Raw genomic sequence first — 17,505 nt, forward strand, 5'->3', positions numbered from 1 at the left:
CATTCAGTCTTATGTCATTCTGTAATACATTTTTATCATTTCATTTGCATAATAATTAACTTTGTCTAAATAAGGTTTGAATCCAAAAACCAAAAAAAAAAATAAAGTTTATAAATAACGCCAGTAATTCAAATTCTTCGATAGCAAATAGATTCTCAAGCTTTCTCTTAACCCTATTTTCATTTAAATTAAGGTAAAACAAGCAATTAGAGATCAACAAAGTTTTGAGGTTTAATTCAAGTCATTAGAAACTAATATTATTTAAAAGTAGGAAATATTTCCTTCATGGTGCTATTCTATTTCTTAACCACACAAATATTTTTAAAATGTCAATGTAAAAGCTTATGGCTGATTGAAACTGAAAGGCATCTTTGCCTAAAAGTTCTTTCTTTTAAGAAACCAAAACCAGCATGTGCAGAAACAGAATGCACATGGCTACTTCATCTTGAACAGCACTCAAGAAACACATTTGATGTTGGTTTGTGTCATTATGATAAGAACACAATGAACGGTGAGAAGGGTCATTTCTGGATAATTAGTTGGCCGTAGATCAACAAGAGATGGATCTTTGTAACAGATGTTACATAAGGACCTTGATGAACTGAACTTTTTAAAATAAGGAGGTTTTAAAAGACATCCTCTTAGAAATAAATTACTCTAGATAGAAAATACTGTATGCCATTATTCATAAGTCCATTTTCATCACCGCTGAATAGTTCTATGTCAGTGTGACAATGTCTTTCTTTGTGTTTGGGATCCACTTTTAGTTAATTAATTTAAAAAGTAAAGGGAAAACTTGGACTCTATCTCTGAGGTTATCATCAACTCAAATTCTAATTATAGTATTTTATGCACTCTGAAACTTTCCCTAATTTGAAGATAAAAATCTCAGGAAAAGATCCCTTTTCTAAAAAATTTTTTTCTACTTAACAGAAAAGTTAAGGGTCAGTATTTTGGTCAATTGCTACAGATGAACTATTTCTAAATTTGTTAGAAAGAAATTAAAAGCCAGTAAATGCCAAATATTAGAACGTTAATACTTCATTATGGAGGTTTCAGAATTCCATTACATATACATTTAGATGTTAGATGAGGAGCTAGTTTCACATAAGCACACACATTCATTTACTGGGCTTTATATGATGCCCTTGTTAGATAAAGCCAAACATGTAACTAGCTTTGGTTATAGTTTAAAAGTAAGAAGTTTGAAGATCTGCAATTTAGGATGCTATTTAGATACCATTCTTGATATGCTAAGGTATTTATTCACTAAAAGGCTAGCCAGTACAAAGTGAGACAAAGTGGGAACAAATATACAACAAAAAAAGATGTCATTTTCTAAGAGACTTATAATAATTATTTTAATAGTAAGCCACCTGTGGTAGCTACTGTCAACAAGCAAAGCAGGAAACATTTCACACCTGAAATGTCGCTGACTTCTAGCCCCAAACAAGAAACATTCTAATAAAACCATGCCCTTTGACTGCTACCAATACTCTTCCCCAAAGAAATGTTTATATTGTCTGTGGGGTGTAATCTACCGACAATATAATAAGGATACTATAAATCACTGAAAGTACTAAAGTAGGTCCCATTTTTGTAATCACTGTACTTTATGGCAATGGATTGAGTTCCTACTACTATAGAGAGAAGATTCAGGTCAATTTCCGGTAATAATTTACATAAATGAAAACTTTCTATTTAATTTACTTTAAACAGAACACAAACTTAGAAAATGATCCAGGTGCTCTATATTAGAGCTTTTAGAAAGTATCAAAAGTTACTGAAATGAATAGGAATGAAAGAAATTGCCTCATCTTTAATGCTACTTTTTGATGATAAAATAAAAACTTCTCACTATGATAAATAGGAGGAGTTTCCCAATCTAAATTCATTTGCCTTGTAGTTTTGATTAAATATATGCATATAGGAAATTTCACATTGTAGGAAATACATAATTTCTGTAGTGAGTTTCTTATGAATTACAATACTGGGTACAAGGTCAAGCAATTTTTCATTTTGTTCAAAATGTTCCAACTATCTGAAATCGCCATCCATTTGTTTATGCCCTTCAAAGTCTCTCCTCCTAAACTCTATGAACATTACCAAACCAAAGCTAAAATAAGGAATTTTTTTCTCCTCTAAACATGGGAGCTAATGCCTATGGGAAAATAGCATTCTTAACAAATAAAGCCCAGGGGATCCAGTCAGGCGGAGGAATAAATCCTCATCTTTCACACAACTTTCAAACTGGTAAAGAACACAAGAATTCAAAAATAGTTTCTTTTCAGGTCACACCATATAAGGTACAAAGTAAGTTTGTATGAAATGGTGATGCTGTATCAACTTTCCAGACATGAGGGTCCAATGATTAGAGGCTTAACTTTAATATGCAAAGTAGAGGGTTGGATGGAGATGGGTGGGGGGCATCTGGATAAATAATCCTGCGCAACTGGAAGTGGGAGTTTAGGTCATTTCCTATGTGAGGACATAGAGGGCATATTGGATAATGGTCAGACTACCTGAAGGGAAACCACAAGCTGATTAGTTCCACTCCAAGGGCCGGTTTTTAAAAACCAGTTCTTATTCTTTACCATTGATTAGAAGTCTAAATGAAAGGCTACATATGGTGAAAGATATATCCATCCAGCCATTACAACAGAAGCGCGATAAATTATCCAGGGTGCCTGCAGAGAACCCTCTAATCCACTCTTTCGATTTTCAGTCTCACCTATGAAAAAGTCTGAAACTGTATGCCAATTGGTTGTTAATAATGCGCTCTGGGAGGGAGCAAGTTGAAACTGTTCTCCAAACTGCAAATCAAGAGACAAAGCATGTGTGTCTACTACCGTGGAATGAAATGATATATCAGAACAAAAGATGGTGTCTGCAATACAGGACGAGAGTATGCTTTTATGTGTCCTCTAAAAGCCATGACTCTGGGCAGCAAAGCTCTGGAGCACTTATATTTCTACCCCCAGAAGAGTATGCTAACATAGACGTAGCTAACGGAAGCCTCCAAAAGGAAGTTTGTGATATGAAATTTTAAATAATTGCTTTTAAATTTGTAGTTTCCAGATTGGGTTTCTGCTGAGCCTTCCAAACATTCTTCCTTTTCTGTGGGTTAGCTACACAAATATGGATCTCATTTGTTTACTGATAGGAAGACGTGGTGACTTAGCTGCTTTGTAAAGACACGTTAGTTTTCCTATTTGTACTCTCCTTCCACAGAACACTAAAATAGGACCAGCCTGAAGCTGGGGGGAAGGCAGAGCACAGTGGGGCAGGGTCTAGGAAGAGCAAGCCCCTCACCTCTCTGGTTTGGGCTGCAGCCCAGGCTGCTCCCCTGGGACTCCCTGACTCCTGCTCACCTCAGGCCCAGGCCAGCTCAGGCTGCTCCATTCCTGTCCTTTTTCTCAATCTGGATGTGGGCTCCAATCAGACTTCAGCGTCATCTCCTTCCCCAATCTGCTCTTCTTTCTTTAGTTTCTGTCCTGTGGTCTGCACTATTATTCTCCAGAACAAAGCCTGAGAATCACCCCTACTTCTCTCTCCTCCTCATCCCTTCACCTAGTCACACATCTTGCCATTTCTACCTCATCAATCCACCCTGAATCTATCCCCTTCTTTACATCTCTCCAGGCCCTTTTATTTTTCATCTGAATAATTGCAACTATATCTTAACTATCTCTCTCTCCCCATTTGTCTTCCTCCCATCCTTTAGCAAGAGTGATCTTTCTAAAATGTCTGTCTGATGATGCTACCCAACTTCTTAAATCCTTCAGATTCTATACTTTCAGGACAATTATTAGCATGGCATGCAAGGTCCTTTACAGTCTCTGCTTTCTGTTTACTTCCTCATCTTCTCCTCGAACTTTACATTTCAACCTTATTCAATATGCAGTTTCCCCAAATGCCTTTCTTTCTTGTATCACAAAGGCTTTGAACATGCAACCTCCATGAAAACACTGCTGCTGCTGCTACTGCTAAATCGCTTCAGTCATGTCCGACTCTGCGCAACCCCATAGACGGCAGCCCACCAGGCTCCTCTGTCCCTGGGATTCTCCAGGCAAGAGTACTGGGGTGGGTTGCCATTGCCTTCTCCAGAAAACACCGCATCATTTATTAATAAGATTTTTCATATTGACAACACTGTGACTTAGATTCAGAGGCATCTTGATCTCTTCCCCACCCAGATTTGGATGATTTACCCCTCTGTGATTCTCCCATTGTACCTCGACATATCCTGAGCATATTTTTCACATAATATTACTATGTTTTTGTTTTGTTTAGTTCCCACTAGACTCTAAAGTCTTTGAAGGCAGTGGGTATGTTTACTTGCTATTGTATCCCCATCATATACAGCAGAGGGCATGGCAAATATTAGGCACACAAAATGAGCTTGATGAATGAATCAGTGAATGAATGGGCATTAAATTTTAAATAACTTTATGAACTAATTATCAATAACCCTTTAAAGTCCCTCTTGCCTCTATATCCCATGATTCCATGCTTTATTCATTTCTTATCTCACAGAAATAATTTCTATTAACACATTCTGCAAAAATACAAGCATGAGACATATATATGTATTTTTGAGACTGAAAACATTAATGCATAAGGAAACAATAAAAAGTTTTATTTTATTCAACCCTAAGTAAATCTTAGGGTTAAATCTTAGGATCTTCCCTGTAGCTCAGATGGTAAAGAATCTGCCTGAAATGGAGGAGCCCCGGGTTTGATCCCTGGATCGGGAGGATCCTCTGGAGAAAGGAATGGCAATCCACTTCAGTATTCTTGCCTGGAGAAACCCATAGACAGAGGAGCCTGGTGGGCTACAGTCCATGGGTTTGCAAAGAGTCCGACACGACTGAGCAACTAACACTACGACACTAAGTACATCTTCAGAAAGTATGAGGGCTGTGAAGATAAAAGGTGTCTCAAAAAGAATCATTCATAATGACTTCAAAAAAGCCCCACAAGAACATTTAGGTAACCTGGAGTACTTTAGATTCCAAGGCTTGATGTCCTTTTAATTCCACCAAAGCAAGAACCAAAGTTTATTTCATAACTAAAGGAGGGAATTCTTTCTATGTTATAGTTTAGGACTCAATTCACATCAAACAAGCCACTTAGTTAACTTGGGCCAAATGTAGGTCAGCATCACAGTATATGATCAGAGACTAGGCAGGAGCCACTCTTTGTGTAAGAAAAAATCATAGTATTTATGCAGCCAATTTGGAAGATTGGAGACACTGAGGTCTTCTCTGCAATCATGTGCTGCCAAAGAGTACTAAATGCTTAGCCATTCATAATGAAACAATAATGTAGCCTTAAGTCGCTCATTTGACCTTGTTCAAAATATATATGAATGCATATGTGTGGAATCTAGAAAAATGGTATCTTATTGATGATCTTACTTGGAAAACAGTAATAGAGACACAGACATAGAGAACAAATGTAGGGACACCAAGAAGAGGAGTGAGAGAATGGGATGAACTAGGAGATTGGGATTGCCATACATACACTACTGATACTGTGTATAAAATAGATAACTAATGAAAACCTACTGTAGAGCTCACGGAAACCTACTCAGTGCTCTGTGGTGACCTAAATGGGAAGGAAATCCAAAAAAGAGGGGATATATGTATACATATAGCTGACTTACTTTGCTATACAGTATAAGCTAACCCAACATTGTAAAGCAACTATACTATACTCTAATAGAAATTAATTTTTTTAAATGTTCATTCACAAATGTGTCCAAACTGCTTCTCTCACAGCACTTTATTTTAGAGTGGCTTTCTTGACTATGGCTCATTATTGCCTCATAAATCCATAGAAGTCATATAATTACTTCCCTAATTTGTTGTATTCATCATTACTGGTCTGTATACACAGACAGCCTTAGGAATTTAGCCACACAACTAAGTGTTTGGACATAAGATAGTCAAATAGGAAGAAGTGACATGCCACCCCATTTGTTTATAGATTGGATATTTAAAAAAAGTATGCAGGTGCCCCATCAGCAACTAAAAGCAAAACTGAAGGGCTCATTTTTAAGAGTTCTGCTGGCCTGTGCTACCTGTTTCTTGTTTTTGTTTTTTATTTTTTATCCTAAAAAGAAACACTCTTTTAGCTCTTCCTTATTTCATCCTCCAAGAATCTTTGGAATAGAAAAGATTCATCCCTAAACACTCACGTTTTTGTTTTAATTTGGGCTTCCCAGGTGGTGCTAGTGGTCAAGGCTTGCCTGTCAATGCAGGGGAAGAGCCTCAGGTTCAGTCCCTGGGTTGGGAAGATGCCCTGGAGGAGGGCATGGCAACCCATTCCAGTATCCTTGCCTGGAGAATCCCACGGACAGAGGAGCCTGGCGGGTTATGGTCCATAGGGTTGCGAAGAGTCAGACACGACTGAAGTGACTTCGCATAGCAGCGTGTTTCCCACCACAAGAATGGCAGTTGCTCACTCTTAAAACCTTATAAAAGTGACTCTAAAAGTATATCATTTTTTCATAGACGCATTAGTAAAAGTTAAACTTGGATGTGAGACAATTGGGAATATGAAACAAGATAGATAACAGAACAGTTCCTAGTTAAGAAGGTCACCTTGGATCCACTGCAAGGCAATGAAGTTGGTCAGTGGGATGGGAAACAGTCAGGAGAAGAAAGGCTGGGCTTCCCTGGTGGCTCATCAGTAAAGAATCTGCCTGCCAATTAAGAAGACACAGGTTCAATCCTTGGGTTGGGAAGATCCCCTGGCAAAGGAAATGGCAACCCATTCTAGTAATCTTGGCTCTGGGAAATCCCATGGACAGAGGAGCCTGATGGGCTATAGTCCATGGGGTCACAAAGAGTTGGACACAACTAAGCAACTAAACAACAACAGCTTAATGATGCTTTCAAATCATAGTGTTGGAGAAGACTCTTTAGAGTCCCTTGGACTGCAAGGAGATCAAATCAGTCAATCCTAAAGGAAATCAACCCTGAACATTAATTGGAAGGACTGATGTTAAAGCTGAAGCTCCAATACTTTGGCCACCTAAGGTGATGAGTCAAATCGCTGGAAAAGGTCCCAATGTTAGGAAAGACTGAAGGCAATAGAAGGGGATGGCAGAGGATGAGATGGCTGGATAGCATCATTGACTCGAGGGACATGAATTTGAGCAAACTTTGGGAGATAGTGGAGGACAGAGGAGTCTGGCGTGCTGCATTCCTTGTGGTCACAAAGAGTGAGCCAGGACTTAGTAATTAAATAGCAACAGGGAGAAGAAAGAGAAAACCATAACAGTGTCAGTTGGTGCTTGAAGATTTTGTAAGTGCTTAGAGATAATAAGTCTTCATTATCCATGAAGGTACGAAGTAACTTGGGGAAGCTGGGGATCCTAATTTGGTGTTCATACCCTGTTTTTACAAACCGCACCATAAACTGCTATTTTGCTCTTTTTTTCAAAAAAATATTTTCTCTTCCTGTTTCTGTTCAAAGTTTCTAGTGATAATAGTTTTGATAAAATGTTTCTTTCTAAAATTTTACAAAGACAGAGATGACATTATTCCCCAAGCGATATACCTATATACATCTTTCTGGACATTTCTGGTTCTTTCAATTTCTCCAGGAATTATTTCCAGACAAGGCAGCAGAGATTGGCTATTCACCAACTTCGTTTAGCTTTTCGTCTGAGCCCACAGCTATATTTCTCTCTCTCCCTTGCAGTTAGGTGTGAAAATGTGACTTGACACTTGCCAAAGAAATGTGGTCAGAAATGATATAAACCATAAAATCTTGTACTTCTAGTGCTGGCCAAAAAATTCCTCCCACCTGACCGTCCAATCTCTTTCTTTATTTCTCTTATCCAATGGCTTCATGCCTATGTGCAGGGTAACATCAGAACACACATGTGAAAGATGGTAGAGTCTTGGTGAGTCTGGATTCCTGCAAGAAGCCATGCTCTTTATCATGTGTAAGAAATCAATGTCTATTGTGGTAAGCCACTAACATCTCCGAGTTTGTCTGTTAAAACAGCTAAAGTTATTCTAAAACAGATGGTATCCAGAAATAGACCAAAAGAAAGAATAATCTTGCAAAAATATATTGTCAATATTTTTGTATGTCTTTTCCTCCACCTTCTCCTCCTCCTCTTTCTTTTTTTAACTTTAATGCCTTTATTTATTTCAGTTTGGGGATTTCTTTATCTATTATCTCTGCTACTTCCAGAATTTCAAAGTTCTGCTTAATCTGGCACTAAGTCTATGTAAACAATATCAGAGGAAGCAGTGAAACAAATTGCCACTGCACTCATGTTCCCTCTTCAAACATGGCAGCTTGAACCACTCAAAACAGAAGACATGAAAAACACTGGGGAAATCTATTCTATGTAAGGATTACAGTTGTGTCTCTTTTTCTACCTTTTGTTCCAGGAGATAAGGTCTGAAAATGAACTACCCATCTGTGACAGCCTATGGTCATTCTATTATAACTCTGTTTTCAACAGCCATCAAAAACAAATTAATTCTCCAGGTTTGCTTTGATTGCTTATCTGGTTTGTTACGGTGACTACATCTGAATTAATCAAGCCATCCCAGTATTTTGTAGGGATATTGTTTCCTACAAAATACGTGCTTTGCTTCCCTCCAACAACAATGGCATCTTATTATTATAGAAAAAGTAATAGCAACCACACAGTCAAAAGCACACTATTTGAGCCCAAATAGAAATAAAAATATTTTGATAATTAATCAAGAATATAGAGAAAGTAATTAAAGGAATGTTTGCTGAAAAACTCCATTACAATTTTTATTAAGTTTTCTCAACTTAAGATCCAAAGCTCATGTCTTCACCAATTTACTTCTGTTAGATGAGAATTAGATGATTCATAAGTGTGTTTTGAATCAAGAGCAGTATGAAAGATCACATACGAGATGTAAGATCTAGAGGTAGCTAAGAAAAGCTTAAAATAAACCTTAGATAATAGAAGACAGGATAAGATAAAACAAAGAAGATACTTGCAAAGAAGGTAAAAACACTTAAAGTTTACTTGCCTAAAAAACAACCTGTAGAAATATGGGGGTGAGGGGATGTGGGCTTTGAAGAGAAATAAACCTGGGTTCAAATTCTGATTCTGCTTTCTACTAGATGTGAGTCCTTGGGCTAGATTTACTTGACATGCCTCACCCTCTGTTTCCTCCTCTGTAAAATGGGTGGGTATAATATATCTCTAGTTTACTGGGCTGGTATGGGAATTAGTATGTAAAGTGATACATATTAGGTAGTTATTATAAACTGCAGTTATGGATGTATCTGGAAAAGATTTACTATTGACCTAAAAGTCATATTGGTTTTTTTCCAATATGAAGTAAAGATATCAGAGTTTCTCATCTAAAAGTTCTACAGAGATTTCTTTTCCTAATTCATCTACCACATTGGCAGAAATAGCACTGTAAGCTTAACTTGGCTAAAGTTTGCTTCATTCATCTGTCAACAAGATTCCGGGCTTCAAATCAATTGTTGACAATTGTTGAAGGTGGACAGAACAGAACAGGTGTTGTATTTCACACCTCGGAGGGTTCTACTCTACTAACAATAACATCATATCTTTGTCAGTCAGGCATAACTATAGCACTCGATAGACTGATACAAATGAAAAAGCCAGTTAAAACAGATCTCCTGACTCTGTTCTGGCCACCGTTATAGGACTTGTTTGATTCTGCTGCATGTGAAGCAGAATGGCATCTCCTTTGGGGACAATAGGACAGAGAGAAGGCATCTCCCACTGACTCTAAAAAGGCAAAACCAGCGCACAATCTGCCACACTTAAAAATGCTGAAGTTATTTTGTACATTTTGGTCATACTCTTTGCTTCTTATTGAAACATAAATGTGTTTTTGAGATATCCAAAATAGAAGGTATAATTTCATGCCATCTGGAATCAGGTAACACAGTGGTCAGACAAATCATTCTACCAAATACATTTGTAAAATCCAAGCTAGGTACTCCAAGCACTTGCATGGATTTCTTTATAGCAGTGTTTTAACACATATTACTTTTATAAGAACGAATATAGAAAAAAGCACCTGATATTCACATAAAATAAATTACATACATTATCATAAAATTGTTCCACTGCAGCTGTTTATAGCAAAGATTCCTGTGGTAGCAATATCTTGTTGTCAAAATGGATAAGGCTGAGTAAAAAGCTGAACAACTTCCTAAAGAGTATATCGATATGTGGGATCTATTTCAAGTTTTATTTCAAGTTTTAAATTATAAATGATCTTATTATGCAAGAAATAGAAACTGACAGAAGTAACACTCCAGCCACAAATAATTCTACTGTGATATTGCCAAGTTTTCCAAATATATCAAATAAATATGTTAAAGTTTCTAAATTAAATTCTATTAAATGTTTTTCCCTCATCAGTCTTACTTGAGAGTATTACTGCAGGAGGGTGATAAAAAAAAAAGGTGACTCTCAGTGACAAAAGAGATCTATCTGCTATTGTCCCTTGGGGAAAACCAATCTTCCATCTATTTGTTTGTTTTGATGAGGGCCCCAATGCTGTCTTTTGCACCAGTGATCACATATAACAAAGTGAACGACAAGAAAATATACATCAGGACATAAAGTTACACTTCAGTCTTTCTGTACATGTAAAATTCCAGGACCACAGAGGTTCACCGTTAGATGGAAGTTGGAAGGATTTATTGGATACTTGATACAGATTCTATGCCACGCATTGTTCATCAGAAACAAGGTTATTTATTTTTCAGACTACCTTTCTGTGTTACATTTAATTTACAGAATGGAGGCATGGCAATTATCATTAAAGCCGCTGCATAAACCTTGATATTTTATCCATTTTGCATTTGTTGAGATAAATATTTTGTGTTAAACAGAATTAGGGAAATAACATTTCTAAAAATAAAATTACAGAAACTTTAAAATTTCACTTTATCAAAAAGAAATGGAAGGAAAAATACACATAAAATTAAAATGCTAAAAATAGGAGGAGTATGGTCACTGCAAGTTCCAATTGTCAATAATTGGATACTGCATCTAAAAATATATAAAATTGATCATTCTGTTTAATCACAATAATGTCACTGTTCATCCATTTTTATTCAGATGCAAGAAATACAACAGAAATATTTTACAAAGCCACCTAAAGCAAAATTTGATGAAAAGCAAATACTTCTTAAAAATCATATATGGGGGTTTGGAGACTTGAGGATTTCACCCATAAGGGCTCCAGGAGTATGGGGTCCCAAGTACTTACTACAATACAAGACTATACTTGCTTCTATAGTAAGACTCCATCCTATTAGGAAAGGCAGCACAATGAATAAACATTTTTTTCTTTTTTTCATGAGCAATGGTTTTTTTAATCTTGAGCTAGTTTTTAGTCAACATAAGAACTCACAATTATACCTTATTTCTTTGATTTGATGCAATTTGCTAAACACATTATAGACATTATAACTTCTTTAAATGCAGCTGAGAAGCCATAGTATTAATGCCTGTTATGTTGATTAGCCATTTTACATTTTTATCATGCTTTTATTACATGTAATTATTTATATCAAGAAATATGATTTGGTATTGAATTGTTATGTTGTATCCCTGAAACTAATAATATTGTAAATTAACTATACTTCAGTAAAAAAACAATTATGATTTGGCCCATAGCCTGCCAAAGCCGTGTAGCAATGACCCATGTTATAATATATTCATGATTTTGAGGAAGAAAGATAATGTGGTAAGCAGAAAGTATTTAGAATCGAACATATCTAACTGAATTCAAACTTTGCAAATACTCTTTAGCTGTACATGCATGCCTGCTAAGTCGCTTCAGTCGTGTCCTGCTCTTTGCGACCCCATGGACTATAGCTCACCAGGCTCCTGTACATGGGACTCTCCAGGCAAGAATAATACTGGAGTGGATTGCTATGCCCTCCTCCAGGGTACCTTCCCCACCCAGGGATCCAACCCACATCTCTCATGGCTTGTGTGTTGGCAGGCAGCTTCCTTACCACCAGCACCACCTGGGAGGCCCAACTGATAATTAACCTTCATGAGCCTCAGTTTCCTTGTTGAAAAATGGTAATGTTTAGGGATATTAATGATAATGGGAATGGTAACATCAGAGACGAAATAAACGTTATGTGAAGTGCCTAGAATATTGCCTGTACAATTTTAAAAAGTTAAATCAATTGAAATCCTTTAGAGTAGAGAGCCTGCACTAATAGAAAGCCCCTCAAAAAGCAGGAGCCACATGGCTGTCTAAATTTGTGAAGGACCAAAGAGGAAATTCTAGCATCCTGAATGTCATCATAAAGCAGAGATGAAATAGAACTACCTCTGGTCTACCTAATATGTACATCCACAAAAAGAAGCCTTGAACACTCTATTTTGGATGTAATCTCCAAGGTTTCCTTTGAGTGGTAGTGGTTTGTTTCTAGTTTAAAAGACAGAGGTTTACATATGAAGCCAAAGACCTGGGGCATGCCATCTGCCTAGCATTAAGCCAGAGCTGAAAGTCAGTTACAGAAAAAAAGCCATTTCTAAGATGATTTATGTTCCATCCTTGAACATGGCAGGAAGACTGCAAAAGATATTTGGAAGCCAATGCTTCCTCTGAATCAAGTAAACGAGTATATTCTAAGCCCCTCTCCCTGGACCAAGCTGGCCTGTTAGGGAAGTTGCCAACGCGGAGTCTGTGAACCCTGGAGCACACTGGCTACTTGGGATGAGAAAACAAGGCCAGCGATCACTGCTACTGTAGAAGTACAGCTCATAGAACGGCACTGGGGTCAGACGACAGATATCCAGGATATTACTCAAAAACACATCGAGCTCAAAGCTGACAAGATAATCTGTTCCTGTGAGTGCAAAGCAGACTGGAATGCTGCAGCTATGACCCTACTCAAGGAAAGAAAAAAGAAAGTGCAACTCTCCCAGGGCCCCAACCCAAGCATAAGCAGGCAAAACTCCAGGGGACTTCAAAGAGAGTGTTGCCTATGGAGTGAGCTTGAACCAAGCCCTCTGGGGGTATCACTTCCGTGATCATGTTGCCATCTACATTTCGTGTACTGGCAAATGTAAATATTTCAGATACAGGCTTAAACGAATGAAAAACGTGTGAAAGAGCTTGGGGGTTTGCTCGCAAAGAAACCTCAGGATTCCAGGAAAAACATTTAATATCAGGAGTTATTAATAATTCATAAGTTATTCCAAAATTACCAAGAGAATAATTGGTTTGTGATTATATTAAAAATAAAGTTTTTTTAATCGACACATACTGCACTCTAACACATCATATGATCATACAATAGTATACTTAAAAAAATAATTTCCCAAAGTTAAGTACTAAAGGTCAGCAACATTTTTCTAATTGAAATGCAGACTAGACTTTGATATTTTAACAAAGTTTTAACATACGTGGTCCTGATTAACGCAGAAGAGCCAAAAGTCAGCAAATATACTTACAGGAGGACCTATGATCGGAGGAGAGTGGAGAGAATAAGAAAAAGAGGAGAAGTAAATTAGTGAATATGCCAAATAGTAAGATGAAATAAAACATGAGAGCATCATCATAATCATCAACATAATCCAAGAGACACAGAAGCCACTTAAGAATTCAGTGATTCTCAGTCATTTTTTGATCATGGACCTATAAGACCACATCAGAAAAATACATTTACGTCTATGTGCACACAGAATTATATGTAAAATTTCAAGGAATATTCAGATTCCCTGAGGCCTGTTTATGAATTACTGAGAGGTTCATGTATTTTAAGCAAAGACTGTCTAATTTATATATCCAAAATTTAGATAATATGAATCAGGAGGGTCTTTAGCCTTCATGATTGTAAACAATTGATGGACAATTTTCTTGAGTTTGGTAAAATGGCTAAATCAGAAATGTACCATTATTTTTTTTTAAGAATCTTTACCATTCAGTAGTATTTTCAATCTGTAAAAGACTAAGTCCTGATGTTTATATGTTTCTTTAAAACTGTGTATTCTCATCAAAATACAGGCAAAGTCTAAGAAAATTTCAATGTTTCACACACCATATGCTCAATTAAAGCACCAGTTCTCAGTAGTCAGAAAGTTGGGAACTGATTTTTTATATTTTCTGTAAAATTGCCTAAGTATAACTTTTCACTTTTTTCCCCTTAATCATCTTTCTTTCTTTTGACACAAAGATCAATTCAGTGATTATTTGGGTCCACCAATGTTTTATCATTTTTTTCCTTGAAAACAAATTTATAAAGCATCCTCTATTATAAACCTTCACAATTCATGAAGGGGATATCTATATAACTTTCCAATTATTTAAAGTGAATGAGGTTTAAAGATAACTTTTGAGAATTTCTTTAAAGGAATTAAGCAGATACTTTTTCATAAAGCCTTTTTACTTTGACATAATTTTTCCAAGAGGGAGCAGATGAGACAAAAACCCAATCTGCTGTCTTATCTTTTTTGTTGTGTTAGTATTTCCACTGTTTTAACCCTTAGTGGATTGTTTTTAATGCTAATAAATACTTGTAGGTAGAAAATATTGAAAAATAATATTTCTTACTAAAATCAGACTTTTAATTACCTTCCTCTTATCTTTGAAGAAAGAACTGATACCCTGTTAAGACTTCACATTTACATTTACATTCTTGGAGTCTTAGACTTTATAAAAGTATTAATAATACTGTAACTGAACATACTGATTTGAATATCTTGGTTTCAAAAAATAGTTTTTATTTGACTTTGCATATAGTGATTTGGCCTGAAACCAAAAAAAAAAAGAAAGAGAAAAACACTGAAATGGGTATCAGGACAATTGGTTGTGCTTCAAGTTCTGCTCATAAAAAAAACTGCACGAGCTTTGCTAACCACCTGATCGCTCTGGGCCACCATTTCCTGAACTAGAAAATGAAAACTCTGGACTGATTACTAAGGCTCCTGTCATCACTAAAATGCTATGGCTATACAAGAAGAATAAAAATTCTCAAGTTTTGAAAAGAATGAGAGTAGAAGCATGACAAAATTTTACCAGTTGGATAAAATAATAATAATCTTTCCAAGACATATGCCCTGGTGTCCCAAGGCGGATGTTTCTGCAGAGAATCTGCCTGCCCTGACTGACCACCTATATGTAGATGGAAAGCAGGTGATGTTGTCACACTGTGTGTGGCTAAGAAATTCTCCACTGTACACTGAAAGGGCAGATTTCACCTAAACAAGCCAAAATAGGGGGCCAGGGGTTATTAAATTGTAATTAATAACATTTTGCAAACTTCTCCTTCCTACAGCTTGATGGAAATAAGATTTTTTAAAAAATTCTAGATGTAGCAGAGAAGATTTAAACATCACACACACACGCATAGACACACTACCCAAAAAAACAATGCAATCACTAATTAGGAGGAACAGATGTGGGAACCTAACCAGGATATGAATGACACAGGACAGCTGAAAGAGAGACTTACCAGATTCTCCTCTTCGGCCCCTCTTACCTCGTTTCCCTGGAGGACCTGAAAGACAAAGAACAATTTTTGGAATTTTTTTATTCCAAAATGGCTAGTAAATGATTTCTATATATTTTATCACTGTTTTGACTAACATGAAAAGGACCAGAGATTTGTAAAGGCTAACTTTGTCTCTGGTATTCCAGCATAACTATTTAGCTGCATTTAATTATAAAAGCTGTCCTAGATCTCTAACCAATGATGTGTTACTAGAAACACTAAAGATTCAGAATTTTTGTCCATCCTGCCTAGATATCATCAGTAAGAAAGGGTTTATAAGAAAATTGGTGGTGTTGAGATTTCATGTCTCTTAGGAAAATTTCTTTTCTGAAGATTTCAGTATATTAATAATTAAAAGCACTAAGTAAAAATGATTACAGCTTCTCTTCAGTCACATTCATCAAACTTCTTTTGAAAATATTTAGTTGGCAGTTAGTTAAATATATGTACTAGTAATGTAGATAATTTTACAAATATTTCTATTTTATTAAACATTATTATTTTATTTTATTATTAAATGTGAATTTTTATATATTGGAATTTCTCTAATAACACACTGACTTAAAATCAGAACGCTTTTAATTGGAAAGCATTTAGGGAGTAACTATTGGTCTCATTTTTCTAAAGGGCTAGCTCATTATTGTCATTCAATAAGTGTTTGGTCTTTATGATGATCTCATTTTTAAAGTGGAGAAAAAAACTCTTTTTCTTCAGTGAGTTGCCTATGAAGACCACCAAGCTAGTATGTGTCAGACTTGTACATGTTTCTAGATATTCATGGATTTCAAGCCATTACTCTCAATTATATAATTTCTGCCCTCATTTCCTTGGTTAGGAACAGCTCCCACTGAATTATGATCCCGTTATAATCATGTTAGAAGAGAATAATCAGCTGACAATGAGAATTGAGATCTTATTATATTTGCTGAGAGAAAGAAGCCAAGGAAAATACAGAACTGCCTGGTTTTGAAGAACAAGTTGCAAAGGCAGATCGAAGACTTCTGAACTCTAAGTTCAAGGCACAGAAGCACAGGCCTTGCACCCAGGTGACTCTTAACTGTAATCTTGAGCCACTGACTTCCACATGGAGACACCATCACAGGAAATGAAGACATCAGTGGCCAGATCAGTTTCCCAGCAGGCCCTTAGACAGAGTAAGTCTGGCCATCTGTGTTTTCTAAGAGGTTTAAAAACCAATCAAACAATAAGATCAAATGAAAATATTAGGAGAAGCATTTTTGAAGCAGAGTTCAAATTTGAACTGGCATTTGAAATTTCAGACTTCTTTCTGTATTCTGGAATAAAGAGAGATTTTCATCAGACTCAAGGTATCTTTGGCCAGATGGGGAGCATAAGGAGAAACATAAAAATAGGTAAATAAACCCAGGGAATTCTAATAGGTATGAAAAATATGCATTTATATACACATTCAAAAACATACATATTCATATATATATTGACATTCTGATATATAATATACAATGTCCTTTGGATTAGGAATCAGAATTTTTATATTACAAAATAAAACAAGAAGTGTTTAGCAACTACTAGATACTTATGTTGTCTGTGATCTGCATAGTTAGGACTATAGGTCCTCATGTATTAGATGTATATCTGCTCTGAAGAAGCAAAGAAGTTGAAAAGATTAAAATAACATGCATGAAAAATCCATTAGTAGTATGTTGTAAACTCATGGCACATGAGTTTATGCTCTGATTTGTTCCTTCTACTCTAAACATAGTCAATTATAAAAAGCAAAAAACATTTAGAAGTATTTGTATTTGAAAAAGACGGGCATGTCTGCAGGCCAGAAACAGACGAGAAATGCAAAGTGGAGAGCAGAGATAAAGCATGAACCTGCCTGGCTCTAGTTCTAGGGGTAGAAATGGTGCCCATGGTTTCTATCCCTGAAGAATAAATGCTCAAAACTTCTCTCATCAGAGCCAGACTCACTTTTTGAAGCTGGGGGCTTATAAATGCTGA

At 36.3% G+C, this 17,505-nt stretch overlaps 1 protein-coding gene across 1 annotated transcript in view; it reads right to left on the bottom strand.

Moving 5' to 3' along the window:
* The window catches only part of COL25A1 (collagen type XXV alpha 1 chain), a 494,071-nt gene that overhangs the window by 218,594 nt on the left and 257,972 nt on the right, over positions 1-17,505 (bottom strand). The window contains exons 3-4 of the mRNA XM_055587935.1: positions 15,484-15,528; positions 13,484-13,491 (exon numbers count right to left, since the gene is read on the bottom strand). Of these exons, the coding sequence (XP_055443910.1) occupies positions 13,484-13,491; positions 15,484-15,528 (53 nt within the window). The remainder of the gene's footprint in view (positions 1-13,483; positions 13,492-15,483; positions 15,529-17,505) is intronic.

The sequence above is a fragment of the Bubalus kerabau genome, chromosome 7 (genome assembly GCF_029407905.1).
Source record: "Bubalus kerabau isolate K-KA32 ecotype Philippines breed swamp buffalo chromosome 7, PCC_UOA_SB_1v2, whole genome shotgun sequence".
NCBI lineage: Eukaryota > Metazoa > Chordata > Mammalia > Artiodactyla > Bovidae > Bubalus > Bubalus kerabau.